The 16,370-nt window shown below is 40.1% G+C and overlaps 1 protein-coding gene across 6 annotated transcripts in view; it reads left to right on the top strand.

The window, feature by feature from the left end:
* The window catches only part of mgat3b (beta-1,4-mannosyl-glycoprotein 4-beta-N-acetylglucosaminyltransferase b), a 62,564-nt gene extending 51,759 nt beyond the window's left edge, over window positions 1–10,805 (top strand). For 5 of the 6 annotated variants that reach the window (XM_017481698.3, XM_017481696.3, XM_017481693.3 and 2 more), the window contains one exon: window positions 396–10,805. In XM_017481698.3, the coding sequence (XP_017337187.1) occupies window positions 396–1,838 (1,443 nt within the window). In that variant the 3' untranslated portion in view covers window positions 1,839–10,805. The remainder of the gene's footprint in view (window positions 1–395) is intronic. The other variant, XM_017481701.3, reaches the window with a different exon arrangement.
* The last annotated feature ends 5,565 nt before the right edge of the window (window positions 10,806–16,370 follow it).

The raw sequence follows: 16,370 nt of genomic DNA, 5'->3' as shown, positions 1-16,370 counted from the left end.
ACCATCACACCCATATGTGCTTGTTGAAAGTCCCATTCCTAAACCATAGGCATTAATATGGAATTGGTCCTCCCTTTGCTGCTATTACAGCCTCCACTGTCCTGGCAAAGCTTTCCACTAGATTTTGAAACCTAACTGTAAGGATTTGCCCATTCAGCCACAAAAGCATTATGGAGTCATGACTGGTGAGAAGGCCTATGGCAGTCTGTGTTCTAGTTTTTATCCCAAAGGTGTTCAGTAGGGTTGAGATCATGGCTTTGTGCAGGCCACTCAAGTTCTTCCACACCAACCCAGTCAGGTGTCCTCATAGTTTGGGTCATATAGTGCAATTTATACCTGTGTTTTGAACTTTGACCACATCTTTTTAATTTTTTATTGTCTTTGTGGAATGGAAGCAGAAGGAAGACATGAAGATGATCATGTGGCAACCCAGTAGTGCAGTACAGCAGGGAATGGACCTTGTGAGATCGAATGCTCCCAGTGTGGTAGTGAAGAAGCAGGAACCCCAGCGTGCATCAACTCCAGACCCCATCATGCGTCTGGGTGACTTACACAAGCGCCACTTCATCCTCCAGGAGGACAACAAACCCTATTTTATCCGTACCAAAGCTGGCGCTCTGTGTTTCCGGCAGGGGACAGAGATAGTGCCCGTAAGAGAAGATTCTGGGGCAGGCAAAGGTAAGCCGACAGTGGCTGGGGTCCTTCATAGGAACATCTTGCAAATTGCAGAGGACTCTGGTGCTCGAACAAAATTGGTGGAAGACTCCAGTTCCACTCGATTGAAGCCCAAACGCGGCAAGCGTCTTGTAAAGTGTGTATGCCGTTCTGGTTGGCATGGGCCTTACTGTGGAGTGCCTACAATGGTGTACCACTCAAACCTGCCCACTAAAGAGAGACTGACCCCTCGTGAGAAGCCACGACGTGTCATTAATGCCATTAACATCAACCATGAGTTTGACCTACTCCATGCCCGCTTCCATGAACTGGTTGATGCTGTTGACCTCTTCCTAATATGCGAGTCCAACTTCACAGCATATGGAGAGAGGCGCCCGCTGAGCTTCCTGCATCTGCTGCTCAATGGCACTTATGACTACATGCGTCATAAGATCCTTTATGTATTCCTGGACCACTTTCCTGAAGGTGGCCGGCAGGACGGCTGGATTGCTGACGACTACCTGCGCACTTTCCTTACGAGAAATGGCATGGGTCGAGTGCGGGGTGCAAGGTCTGATGATGTTTTCCTCATCAATGATGCTGACGAGATCCCGGCCCGCGAGGGCATTCTTTTCCTCAAGCTGTTTGATGGCTGGACTGAGCCATTTGCCATCCACATGCGCAAATCACTCTATGGCTTTTTCTGGAAGCAGCTTGGCTCTCTTGAAGTGGTTTCAGGATGCACAGTTGGGATGCTGAAGGAGGTCTATGAAAATGACGGCATCCGCTTGCGCCGGCGCGAGTACTACACCATGCCTAATTTCCGCAAATATGAGAATGACACGGGACACATCCTGGTGCAGTGGTCAGTTGGAAGCCCGTTCCACTTTGCCGGATGGCACTGCTCCTGGTGCTTCACGCCTGAGGGCATCTACTTCAAACTCGTATCAGCCCAGAATGGCGACTTCCCCCGTTGGGGTGACTATGAGGACAAGCGGGACCTTAACTACATTCGTGAGCTGATCCGGACTGGAGGTTGGTTTGATGGCTCTGTGCAGGAATACCCTCCCACAGACCCTAAAGAGCACATGTATGCCCCCAAGTACATGTTAGACAATTATGAGAACTTTCGCTACCTGCTGGAGAACCCTTATGTTAAGCAGCCTGCTCTAAGTGGGGGGTAAAGAGGAAACAAGATGGGGTTTAGTTGTAGTTCATCTGGATAATAAAGGAAAATATGGTCCAGTGGAAGTTATCAGGGGAAGAAGGGAACCAAACTCTGCCTACATCCTTTTTCCCCCCCTTTCTTACTCATTGGATCAAGCCCAAAGGTTAATTACTACCATCCAGTCCCTGGCAGAGAAGGGTCAGACCAGCTGTGGCAATGGATGAACATAAGTGATTATTATTATTATTTTGTTTGTTTCTATTGCTGTTTGCTCAGTGGGTGTGCAGAATCCATCAAGAGACTGTATCAGACAACTTCATTAGTGATGAATTTATTACACTCTGACCCTTTGTGTGTGAGAGATAAAGAGAAAAGAGTGCGTGTGTGTGTTTTTGTGATTGGCCTTCGAGGTTCTTGGTGCACTCCTAACCATACAGATTTGTCTTCTATATTTGACTCTCTTTAAAAACCAAACTAGGCTGATTTATGGCAGTCAGTGGAGCGATTTCTGTATGAAAGAGAGAAAGAGGAAAAGAGTTTCTGAATGTGTGAAACATGGGCTTTAGCTAATGCAGCACTTTCTGTCCAGATTCCGCTCTGATTGCTGAAGCCGGTGTGGTGATGTACTGTTGCGTTCTTGGATAATGGCATGCAGTGCACTCGGAGGGTTCAGTTATGGAGAAAGAAAAATGGCTCAGATGTTGGTGACAATGTTGGTCATGCGTGCAGAATAGAAGAGGAAAGGAGTTAAAGCAGGGAGTAAAGGGTTGGTAGACGTGGAGAAGACAGCAGGAGTACAGTAGATCTGTCCATTCCCCTGCCTAAAGTAAGAACCAATGGATGTTGGTAATGTTCAGCACAGCAGGAGACCATTTCAGTTGAAGAGCAGACCACAGAGGAGAAGAGAATAGTCCCTCCTCCCTTTTTCTACCCTTCTCTCCAGGCCTGTCTTTCTGTCATAAGGCAGATTTAGCATTTTGAAATGTTTGGCTGCGTGGACGACGGAAACCACAATTATCAGTTATATCGACAAACCCTTTACCATTTGAGTTTGTCATATAATTTTTTTGTCCTTCTATGGAATGTTATGGAAAACGAATGGTAACGTTTTTTTGTAAAAGTATTACAATTACACACAATCCATATTTTCATGTCCCTTCTTACAAACAGCGCAAAAAGCAGGACAGCCTGGACTGGAAATGAGAGCAGAAGCTTTGCGAGTTCCACTCTGATTTAACGTGACGTTTAAATGTGATGGGAAATGGACATGCATTTAAAAAGCCAGTGATGAATTCCTCTATCAGGTGCTGTAGGTGATGGGAGAAGTCAGGGGAGCCTAACGAAAGAAATTATGCATGCACTTTGCAATTTAGAAGAAATTCTTAATAGAAATATGTTCAACAGAACCTTTTTCCATTAAAAAACAAAACTCATGGGACAGCAGTTTTCGTATAAAACTAACTTTAAGATACGGAAACTTTGCAAATTTATTTTGAGACTTTTTTTTATTTTTTATTTACACGCACAAAGTCGATGGAAACGCAGCTAACTAGACACGCCCAAATTATTTCTCATAATATCTTATCTCCAGAAGCAGTGTGTTGTGTCATTGTGGGAGTGTGAAAAGCAGGGTAGTAAACCAGCAAGGATAGGAAGTAGGGGGAGTGAGAGAGAGTTCAGCAAAATCCCAGCATTCAAATGAGGTCACAAAGTCCTCAGCATGGGGCGTCCACATCCCGTGTGTGTGTGCGTGTGTGTGAGAGAGGCCGAGCTCCACACTGCAGCAAAACCACTCATGAGTGCCAAATGAAGGGAGGAAGAAAAGAGCCGACACATTTTCTGTATTTTTGGGTTTGCTTTTAAGTAAATAACCATGGTTCCAGCCATGTTTCCTGTTCTACACTGCATCCTTCTTTCCCCTGCATTCCTCTTCCTTGCCAGCTTTTGAGCTCTCCCTGGCTGCCAAAAATAACGTCGGCTTTCTGACAGTGGGATTTTTTTTTCCCTCCCCCCCACGCTAGCTGTGTATGTTATGTGTAGGGTTTGTGCACTCCTCCGTCTTCGCACCAGAGGATGATGAGTGTTTGATGGGCATCATGCTCAACCGGACACGCCAAGCTCTGTCCTGCCGCATCAGGCTGGGCTGTTTCTATGGCAACATACCACCCTGCCTACAAAGTGAACACCATTCAAAACAACGTGTCTACCTTTACATACCTGAATGAAACTTCGTTACGAGTGAAAGGGCTGGATTGTTCGTTTAATAACCTGTTCAACAGATGAATCAATCGTCATGTACACTTTCAAACCCGAATGCTTTTCTAATTAGCATGCAGTCTGTGCAGGTGCATTTTGCTGATAAATGTGGCAGCTAGCAAAAATTGGGCTTTTAAGGAAAGTTTGTTACAAAATGTTTGGGGTTTTTTTTTAATTTTTTTTTTTTTTTTAAATAGCTCCATGAATTCACATTTTTGAAATAGAATGTCACGGAACATGAAATCTTTTGGCCTTTTAAGTAATTAGGAGTAGGCTACTTTTTGCAGAGAACACCCAACATATTGAGCTACTATAAGCTACTGTTATGGTAACATTGAGACTAAATGCCACAGCTTGCATACGCATACATTTTGGATGTATGGATTATATATAATGTACATGTAACGAGAGATTGGGGTTTTGAAGCCAGTAATCCCTTTAACTTTTTTAATATATATAAAGTCAATGGATCCCCCTCAGTAAATCTGTGTTTTATGACCATAATTCAAGTATTAAAATATTAGGGTCAGTAGTAAAAATGTACAATTTAATTTTTGGCTTTTGATTGGTGTTTTTTTTTTTTTTTTTTTTTTTTTTTTGTTTTGTTTTTTTTGTTTTTTCTTTCCCCTGAACTTTTCACTCACTGAGCAAGAATAAGAATTTTTCTTAATCAATTTGATTCAAGGCATTAAACCAATTCAATTCAAGTGACGCAAAAAAAAAAACTGGGTGTAAAATAAAAAAATAATAATAATTAAAAACCTGTTTATGAGCAGGTGTGTCCAAACTATTGACTATAAGAAGTCAAATATAAATAATAGCTTTGATAATGGCTGGGATTTTGTACCACTGTAAAAATAAATTAATTAAATAAAATTATAATAATAATTGCAGACCCTATTTTGAAAACCAAGGCTTCTAGGTGCACAGTTTGTTTGCAGTCGGATCGAAGTCATTCTGGTTGACTTCAATCTGTACATGTTGTGAAACAGACATTGGGTGACTCGGAGGGGAAGAGAGTTTAGAGTATGTTTGTAAACCTGTTCCTTCAATAACTGACCGAAATCTGGAGGAGGATGTTCTAGATGCCTGTGTTCTGCTGTCATCTTTGCTCTCTCTGTGTTTCTGAAGCAGTTTCTCACCCCCCTCGCCCCTCCCGCCCTCCCCCCCCCCCCCCCCCCCAAATGTGCACTTGCTCCGAGCGCTGAGCCAGAACGGCAAGAGGATTAAGAGGATGCACTTTAATAGCGTCACCCTCTAAGCTGCTGCGTTCGGGACAAAGCTCCGCTGTGCCCTGTCACATCTGCAATGCAGCAGTGCTGTGTTTACAACCGGGATCCTGGATCCTAACACGCGTTACAGATGCACGCACACAGCTGGAAATGCGCACGCTTGGTGACACATCAGCCAAGTGAGTCACCGCTGAACGGTAACACAAGTGCAGAATTCTTTTATGCTTCTGAGATGTACTTCATTCAGAAAGAATCAAGCCCGTGTGGACTTTCACTCGAAAGCACGTCCTAATTCTTGCAGAGTTCTTGGGTTAAATAAGGACAAAAATGACCAAACTTGATCAAATGACATTGTTATAATAGTTTAGTTCATCTTAGCTAGCTTGCTATTGGGTTTATAAACATTTTGTGTAATAGATAACATAACTTTAGCTAGCTTGCCAGCAAAATGTATTATGCAATGTAATAGTGAGCATAATGTTAGCTAGCTTGTTAGCGAATCTGGCTCCTGGTCGTACTTCATAATATTCTACGATTCCGGGCCACGGTGGCTTAGTGATTGGCATGTTTGCCTCACACCTCCGGATTTGGGCTTTCGAATCCCGCTTCCACCCTGTTTGCATGTTCTCCCCGTGCTTCGGGGGTTTCCTCCGGGTACTCTGGTTTCCTCCCTCAGTCCAAAGACATGCACTGTAGGCTGATTGGCATTTCCAAATTGTCCATAGTGTGTGAATGGGTGTGTGAATTGTGTCACATGATGCATTGGCACCCCATCCAGGGTGTCCCCCACCTTGTGCCCAGAGTGTCCTGGGAAAGGCTACAGGCTCCCTGTGGCCCTGTGTAGGATAAGCGGTAGAGAAAATGGATGCATAGGTGGATACTACAATTAGTTATCAGGCTTGCTACTTAATTCCCAGGTTCAATTAGACAGTAAAATGGTTGCCTCCTTGTTCATTGTTTCTGTTTTTTGGTTTCTTCTTGTCCGTACCTGCATGCATTTAAACATGTATAAGTTGAGAACGTGCCAATAAGATGGAGCCTATTTCAGGGTTTTCTTTTCCGAAGAAATTTGGAAACGTTGGAACTTTTACACGGCCTCCAGTATTTTGACATTCAACATTTCTAAGGAAGTAACTGATCAGACTTCAAGGAGCCCCACAATACTTGGGGGCCCAGGCCATTTCCTGTCCTATGGAGATGTTAAGTTAAAATTTAAGCTCCGTTCTTGTTGACACAGGGACGCTTGATACTCGGCAAAATCAGGACGTGCACCACTTGATCTGGCTATCTGGTACGGTGAGAGAGCAGATAAGTGTGAGAATTGCACTGCAGGAAATATTGGCTAGCGTAATGTAAACTTGCACAGCCAACTGAAATCAGAAATCCGATTCTCAGTTCTTTCGGAGAAGGGGGAGGGTAGGAAGGCCTTGATGTTTCCAGTTTGGAATGTAGTCTTAGAGCAGGAAACTGCATTTTTAACTTGTACCCAGCAATCTGTACAAACCCACAGTTTAACGCTTTGTGTGTCCTAATCACGCCACTTTACCTCTGATATAAAACAACCATTAGGAATTCTCGATTCTGATTGGTCAGAATTTGTTTTAAGAAGGTTATAACATGTCATGTCTTTTAGTATCTTACGCGTAGACCTGCTCCACATAAGCACACTTGTAAATGTGTAATCATCTGTAACATCAAGTTTTCTGACTCAAGAATGTGTTTACTCTAGAGGGCTTTGCAGTTCCTTGGTAACATGATAAGCTGCATTTTACTGTCTTAACTTCAAAAAACAGAAAAATGAGAGACCGTTTATAACTGTTGGATATATAGGAGTTAACCACTTTCACGAACATTCCACTACATCCAGTCGATCTATAAACAGATAAAAAAAAAGCATGTAGCAATGTTCTTTAATAAATACTAAATTGTTAGCATTTGGAAATTGCTGTGGTGTGAATGGAATTAAACACTTCAGGACATGCCGTTATAGGAAAGTTAACAGAAACTTCAATTCACTTTCTTAGCTAAAGCCAGGTAAAAGACTTGATCGTTCGTATCTCCGGTAGGTTTCCTATGGTGAAAATATATCAAAACGTTCTGAATTCTGTTAACTGTTCCTGCAGGAAAATGTGGCCAAAGTTTCTGAAATTCCTGTTAAAAAAAAATTCCTGTGGTGTCCATCTTCCCAAAGAACTGGTATCCCTGAAAAAGTTCCTGAGATTGAAAAGCTTCCCAAGGTCCTGAATTCCTGTAAAGGTTCCTTTGTTGAAAATGTGGCCAAAGTTTCTGACATTCTGTAACGTATCCCTGAAAATGTCAATGTCCCCAAAGTGATGTTCTGTCTGAAAAGGTTCCTGTCATGGAGAATCTTTCAAAGTTCCTGAATTCCTATAAAGGTTTTTGTGTTGAAAATGTGGTCAGACTTTCTGTACAGGTTCCTGTGGTGAAAATGTTCCCGAAGTGCTTGTATCCCTGAAAGGGTTCCTGGAGTAGAAATGTTCCCAGGTTCCTGATTCCCTGAAAAGGTTCCTGTGGTGAAAACGTGCCTATACTGAGAGAAGGAGGGAGAGAAGGAAGGGTGGGGGGTGGCCTTTTTAATGAAAAGTGCTCCTCGAAGGCTACGAATCAAAACATGGCATCCATTTTAATGGCCTTATAAACGATCTAATTATCTGACATCTTATAATAGGTGAGCACAAATGAGATTTGATTTTTTTTTTCTTTTCTTTTCTTTTGTCGTCCATCATGAGAGTGGGGGGAACGTGTTCAGTGGATGGAAAACAGAAAAGCCTGAAAAGCCAGCGGCGTTCGTGGAAATCTTTTTGGGCCACTATAGAGTGGATGGTTCCTGGGAGATTATTTCTCTTTAAATCATTAAGGTGCCACATTTTATTCGCCTTTATACATCTTATACAGGCTTGTGAGTGAAAAACGGCGTCCCGGAAGGCTTTCGTTTGTTTGTTGAATGTGAGGTGAACAAGGGATAGCTCGCTGATATTGGCTGCTGCCCAAACCTGAGGCTGCTCTTACTAATCATTCATAGAAATTCTCTTCTATAGGAGTTGCACTAGGGATCTCTCTCTCTCTCTCTCTCTCTCTCTCTCTCTCTGTGTCTGTCTCTGTTTTTTTATTTATTTATATATCTCTTTCTGTCTCAGCTGCGGAACATCAACATGTCTAGTTGGGTTTTGTTTGCTCTTCATTGTCTGTTGTAATGAATTATGAGCTATACACATCCTTGTTGCTGTTTACATTAATTATCTAAGTTATTCCAATCGTGTTTATTGAAATTAAAAGGGAAAATAATTGTCTGATGGCGCAGAGAGAACGAAAAAATGATTGTTATGGAGCAGAAAGCTATTTAGTCTATTTAACCCTTTTTTTCTTTTTTTTTTTATAAAGTTTTGAAGCACTGTCTATCCATCTTTGACTTGTTACTGTCTGTTGTTCCTGTTGATGTTAAATCGACATTTTGAACTGATATTACTGAAACATCTGATATGCACTTGTGTTTTTTTTGTTGTTGTTGTTTTTGTTTTGCTTTGGTTTTTTTCAATTTCATATATATTTTTTTTTTTACCTGTGAATTTTAACCCATCTATCAGGGATTTCTGCCTGTCCATATGGTGCTGCTTTCTGGGGTTTTTTTTTTTTCTTTCTGTCTTAGGACCTGACAGCATGCCACAGTTGGATCCTGTGTAAAAATAGCAGCCAATCAAATCATTTTAGAACACAGAGCAGCGGTGAAGATGCAACAAAAAGAGTGAGAGTGTGTGAGTGTCCCATATGTTGTGTCAGAGTAGATCAAAAGCCGTATTGATGATTTTGCACCCAATGACAGATGGACACACACACACACACACGCACACACACAGCAGAGTCAGGACTCTCATCTCAAACCATTACCTGATAGTGTGTGCGTGGTTAACCTGTCTGACTCACCACACACTCTTTCACACTTGACTTCTCGCCACTGAACTGTCATTAGTCGAGGATGCAGGTCTAATCATGCACTGTGTATAATGTGTATAATGTATATTATCAAACCACTTACTATGAAAGTCCAAAGAGGCCATCGGCTTTGTTTTTTTTATTTTATTTTTGTTTTGTTTTTGTTTTTCAGTCCTCTTATCTTATGATCAAATATCATTCTCTAGATAATTTTTTTGTTTGTTTTTTAGTTTTTTTATGAAAGCATGATTTGGTCGGTAGTTTATCTGCATACTGGAAAGAAAAATGGTCCTAAAAAGGAAGAAAAAGATTCCTAAATCTTTAGTTTAGTCATGGAATTAAAAACTTGTTTTCTGGCGATTACAATTATCTTTCTTCGCTCAGGACAGGAGAAATTATAATGATGGATGGCCTCTGTGGATTTCACTAACTTGGATATGTTTTTTTATTTATTTCAATGTTTTTTTTTTTTTTTTGTTTGTTTTTTGCAGACAGTGAATCATCAGGTTTAAATGTGAATCTGATGTTCTCAGTGAAAATCCATTTTACATTTCTGTGATATGTTCAGTGATTTACACTTGTGGCAGCTTGTCTTTTGGGTTTTATCTCTGAAAATGAATTTCTTTTTGCTTGGAAAAACCAATCTCTTTTCCCATACTACTTATCAAACTGGAGCACGGGGGGTCAGTTTTGTCATTAATGCTCATGTTCTGTTATGTTGTGTGCTGTTGATAAGCCTCAAAACGTGACTGTGTCCTCCTAGTGGATCTCAATTATGTCACGTGATGCCAGATTGTAGCCACTAGAGGGCACGAGACACCTCAGCTGAATCTGTTCAGCCTTCGGTCCCACTGTCTCTCACTGCATCATCCAAAAGTGACTGATGAGGCACACAGTGAACCCTACTTACCCTCAGAGTCTAATACAAACCCTCAGTGTCTACAAAAACTTTAATACTTTCAAACATGGGTTGCCAGATTTACACAAAAGTCTCCTTGTGAGTTTTTGGTTCGTTCCTTTCTGGTTGTTTCCTAGGACTGCTACAGAGCCTACAGAAGCCAAAGCACTGAGCAGTCTTGTCATGGTTTTTTGTTTTGTTTTGTTGTTTTTTTTTTGCCTCATTCTTTTGTATCATTTTTTTTATTCTCCTCGAGAGGATGTGGATAAGAAAAAAACCCCACTCTGTGTAATTGTGTGTATGTTTTTCAGTAGCTTGGCATCTCCTTTCTTCTCCTTTCATGCTCATATTTCTGCATTTCTTTCTGCATTTGTGTCCCATTCAGGGTTCAAACCACTTCACTAAAATATTTTTCCCAGCAGAGTGAGAGAATAAAAAAAACAAAAACGCTGATGTATTTACACAAAGAGCGCAGACTAAATGATTTTTTCCCCCTCTCCTCTGTGGGTAAAGATCTGAGTGTACATTTATGAATTAATAAGAAAGACTTTTTGTTCTGTATATGAATGGCTCTATGTTAACCTGAACAGAAAAATAATGAATTCTATGACAAAGAAACTATAATAAATTAATTTTAAAATTGTCATTGCTGTGCCTTGGGTATTCTTTGTAAAACTTGTTTGACATTGTGATCCCAACCAAATCCTGGCTATAAACGAGACATATATCCTTTTATAGCCAAGATTTTTTATAATATTGCACATATTCTTTTATATATAATGTGTTCTCTGTGCCAGATTTCATAATAAAGATGCTTATTATGATGCCCATTTTCAACTTAAATTACTATGCTTAGTTTACATCACTGTGTTCTCTGCACTTGTGCGTTAACACACACTCTCCATAGTGAGCTTGAATTAATGGTAAGAAGGATATTTTTCCGTCCATTAGCATGTTCTATTTGCTTCATCCAAAACCATCTTCCTATTGGTGCTGAGATTTTAATTTAAAAAAAAATTGAACTTTAGCTGTTTTTGGTTGCGTGGGCACGAAATCTACAGTTGAGGTCATAAGTTTCCATACATACATTAGAATCTGCAAAAATAAGAGGGATCATAAAAATTGCATGTTTTTTATTGAGTACTGCTGTGAATGAGCGATTTCACAAGACATAATAATAACTGAAATTACACAAATGAACCAGTTCAAAAGTTCTGAGCAGTTAAACTGCCCACAGTTCTTCAGAAAAATCCTCCAGGTCCTGCACATTCTTTACTTTTCCAGCATCTTCTGCATGTTTGACCCCTTTCCAGCAGTAGCTACATGATGTTGAGATCCATCTTTGTATGATTGATGTAAGTTGTTATTTTGTTTAGTTTTTTTGTTTGTTGTTTTTTTTTCTTCTCCTTTTAGACTTCCCTTCAGTCTCTATATAAGATATTTACATGTTTCCCAGAAGACAAAATAATGACCAAAGAATTCTTACAATGTGCCATTGTTTTACTACAGCAAAACTGGACAGTGTAAACCTGGCTTATCATCATCCAAACACGGATCCGTTTTCCAACATTTGTGGCTAGTTTAGCAAAAAACTTTTGTATAAGCGTTTCTTATAAATTGAGTTAGCTTGTGTATGTGTACCCACTAATGTAATAATGCTTAATATGATTTTAAAAAATTGTGGTAAGAGACCTGCAGACCTGAGGGTTTTTTTTTTGTTTTTTTTTTTGTGATTGTTGCAGCCAAAAATGCTTGATTTGCTGCGGCTTTTTCCGAAAATTTGCGATGCAATTTTTAGTTTTTTTTTTTCTTTTGTGATTTTTTTTGCAGAAAACGACTTGGAATGACGAAATTGTTTTGCACGCAGTGATGTTTGTTGGTAAATGAAAACCTTTTAGCTGTACTCATGTCTGACGCAAGTAAATCGTGATGAAGTCACATGATGCGTCTTGGCTCAAATCTACGGTAATTTTTGAAAAACTGCAAGCTCCTCCGAATATTGTGGAGTTTCCTTGATTTTACGATTACAATGTTGCGAAGTCCTAGAGGGACTTTACAAGTTTCAATACCAAAATCTGACCGGTAGAGATTTCATGCATTGTGAGTCTACAGTATGTCAGTTTACAGTTAACTGCTGATTAGCAAGCAGACTATTATCTTGTTATGATGAACGCTTTTCGTGACGCAAGTATCCTATATCTTGAAATCTCAAAACCCTCTCAACTGTGCTTGTGTGTTAGAATTCCTTCTAGTAAGACCTTAGTAAGACCGAATTGAGGTAAAGTCTGAGCTGTTATGCACTGGAGGTGTGAGTGATTTATATCCTCTCCAATGTTAACTCCTTGGGCAGACACTAAATATGTTAAATTGTAGTGACGGAGAAATAAAGGAGCCACGGTTCTGTCTTCTGGGCTAATTTGTGCTCGATCTCTTGCCAGGGCATAAATCAGGGGATAAATCCAGTCTCTTTCTAGCTCTGACTTTGTAGTAAATAAGTAGAGGGAAACTCTCTAGAGGGCACGGCTTGGCTTTCTCTGCGATAGAGTGGATTGTTCTTGTTTGTGTAGTAAATCTTTGATTCTGGTAAGGTCAGCTACGGGTGGAGCTCCACCGCAGCGTATTGACCACAAAGCCTTTGCTATGTAGTTTGGAAACAGTGTCCACTGCTTTTAGAGTCAAAACAGCTTCAGATCATATACCAGTACACCAAGAGCATCTGGTTTGTGTATCAGAAAATATTCATCCTTTTCCTGTCTTTGTTTCACATTCTTTGTTTTTACAGCTTCTTTTAAGTAACATTTGAACTTGTTAAAATGTGTTTGTACTGGCCTTTGTCCATGCTGAAACTTTCCGTTCTCAAATATCCAGTCACTATGGATTACCCAGCGGCTGCAAGGACATTGAGGCCCTTTTCCTGATCTTAATTGCCCCAGAGCTAGATAGTGTTTCTCTCTCTCTCTCTCTCTCTCTCTCTCTCTCTCTCTCTCCATGACCATATCTCTTTCTGTTATTTGTCTCAGGACTTTCCTCCATCCATTCTTTATCCAGCTTACTTCAGTGTTTTCACTTTAGCTTAACACGTACTGAGCGTTGAAAAGAGAGGATCCATTAGGACACGGCGTCTTTCTCTGAGGTTCTTTAGCTCCTTTGATCATTTTAACACGATGTCCCAATACCAAGCATACTGATTATCCTAGTAATGAGAGAGCACACTCTGTACTGCATGTGTGTGGAAATTATTCCTGTAAATTCAACACATTTGTCATCAGTTGTGTGAGGAAAACAAGCATGTTTCACTCAATTTACATTGAGTCAGCACTGTAGCACTTCTAAAGATGCAATATGTAATGTTCAAAAGTGTTTTTGGACACGTAATAATTTGATTCAATTCCAAGTATGCCTATGTGATTTGCAATGTCATCGTGTTATAAATAAATCTGGATCGTTTTTACATTTCAGGTTTCTGGCTAAAATTTTCTGGCCCAGAAATTAGCCCCGCCCCCTTCTGAAAAAGAGCGGCTCAGCCAAGCTACTTTTTCAGAAAGTTGAAATCTTGTCAATATTTTGCATTTTAACTCTGAGCAAACGGCCCAGCAAACGGAGCAAGCAAAGCAAGCAAGCGGACCAGCAAACGAGCAAACGGGGGTCAAGGAAATATTTTTAAATATATGGGGGAAAATGAAAATCTTTCTCAGCAGGTTATTTCCAACCATAACACGTCTGATTCAGTCCAAGCATCCTCACTTTAGTGTTGCAACCAAAGCTGGTCAGATCAGATAACTGTAGCATATTCTCTGCTCATCTGTGAGTGTCTCCTGATAGAATATCTCTGCTAGGGTAGGGGTAGAGAATGATATTACACTCGTCCAGCCCTATCTGATAGTGTAACAGCAGTTCATAAAGAGGCTAAAACAAAGCCAAGACTCTTCTGGCAGCTGACTAGAAACAATATTGGGGGGGGGGTCCAGTGGATCCTTTAGTGCAATGAATAAAGGCTGAGACAGGATAAGTATGAACAATGGCTATGGGAAGAGAAGAGGTAGGGAAGGGAGGAAAGAAGAGGATGTGCAGATTAATTACACAGGGACGAATGAAAGCAGAGGAGAGAATGTGCAGAATAAACACAGATGAGAGGAAGATGGGAGAAGATCTGCAGATTAGTTACAGAGGAGGGGAAGGGGAGAAGAGAAAAGAGGAGATGAGGGGTAGGTTAATTACAGGGGATGGTAGTAGAAAGGAGAGGAGATGAGGTACAGATTCATTCCAGGGGAGAAGACAGGAGATTAATTACAGAAAAGAAAGAAAGAGAGGGTGGAAAATATTTTACATTTACAAAAAAGTACATATCTGTTAAACTCATATACTTTGTTTGGAAAGTTCAAGACTCCTGTAACCACATAGTTTCCCTATTAATTTCAACGAATAATTCATAGTACTTATGTAAGAAATATAAAATGCTTTTGGGGTGTGCTGCTGTTATAGAAAAATAATCAACTGGAAATACTGATTCCACTCAATTATAAAAAAACAACAACAACAATTATTTTCCAGTAACACCATGATCTGAAGTGTTTTATTCCTCTTCCACCATAGCAATTGGTAGTAACATTCAATGTTTGTTGAAAGACAACAAAACAAGTTAGTTCCTGTTATCACTTATGTTATAGCAGCTATAAACATCCAGTCCATCACAAGCCTCACTTTTTTTCTCGCACTCTTTAAGGAAAAAATACATCCTGTTACCAAAAAATGAAGAATCTTCCATGGCAGAAACATTACTCACACTGGAGACTCCTTCTATAATTGTTAAATAAATATCTCCTTACAGAAAGGTTCACAATATAAACGACGTAAAATCTGTTTATTATTCCCCTTAGATTATGCAGAGCATCCATCAAACAAGTCCATGTGAATTAGCTGTTACTATAGAAACAGTGAGTGCATTCAAGTCGCCTCAGATTTTTAAAAACATGCTTTTATGAAACATTTCTTTCAGAGATTACTTGCACAGGCACAAAACGCATTCTTTTAAGAAACGAGGATTAAAGATTGAAAATCCCATTGTAAAATGTTAGTATTGAATATGTGATAGGAATGTAATAGTATGGCATCATAAAATATCCAGTCATCTTCCACTATGCAAATGCAGGGCATGCAGACAAACAAGTCTACTGAGGTTATGGATGGGCGTTGCAGGATTTTTAGTTTTCAGTTAGCACATTCATAGATTCTGATGAGAGTATATATAATTGGTGGCTTGTGGTACTTTCTTCTGATGTTTTCTGAGATTTTTAGGGAACACTGAAGAATTATTTTCCAATATATGGGGAAAAAACATAAAATCTTTCTCAGGCTGCTCCCCGAGAGCGGGTTATTTCTAAACATAACACGTTTGATTCAGTCCGAGCATCCTCACTTTAGTGAGTTAAAGAAAATCGATCAGCAACCTTGGACCAATCAGATTTGAGAATTCAACAGTGCCAGGTTATAAGGAATAATAATAGTGTTCAAGAGATTACGCAATATTTAATGTATGTAAATAGCCCATGAATCAGGTTATTAGTCATTAAACCAGATAAAGTACTTACGTTTTGTGCATTTTCATGCAATATACAAATTAAATTAATGAAATTATGTACATTTAAAAAAAAAAAAAAAACACTGGTGCAGATTAATTACAGAGTAGAGCACTGTTATTACAGAAGAAGGGAGGTTGAAGAAGTACCAAATAATAACAGAAAGGTGCCAGAGGTGAGATGATGAGAAACTGAAGATTAATTAGAGGAGATGAAAGGTAAGGTGAGGAATTTGGAGAGAAGAGATGAAAAGGAGGGAAATAAAAAGGAGCGGAAGAAACACCATGGGAACAGGAGCTTGATTACAGAGGAAGAGACGAGATGTCTGTAGTGTGCACTCTCTAGTCTGGGTTTATTCTTTCTCTGCCTCCATTAGTGGGCAGGGTGGAGTCTCTCTCGCTCTCTCTCTCCCTCCCTCTCTCTGTAATCACAGACCAGGCTGCACACACTCATGGCAGAGGATAAAGTGAAGCCTGACCAATGTTTGGAGGACATTGAGGGTACACAGCCTGCCAAAGAATTTTTATGGCAAGACACAATAAGAAGGCACAGATGGATGTGCTAACAAGAATGAGCCTACAGGATGTTAGCAGAGCTGTAACATGCTATTTTATACTATCCTGATAAAAACCACA

The sequence above is a fragment of the Ictalurus punctatus genome, chromosome 12 (genome assembly GCF_001660625.3).
Source record: "Ictalurus punctatus breed USDA103 chromosome 12, Coco_2.0, whole genome shotgun sequence".
Classification (NCBI taxonomy): domain Eukaryota; kingdom Metazoa; phylum Chordata; class Actinopteri; order Siluriformes; family Ictaluridae; genus Ictalurus; species Ictalurus punctatus.
This window is presented reverse-complemented; position numbering and strand designations above follow the sequence as displayed.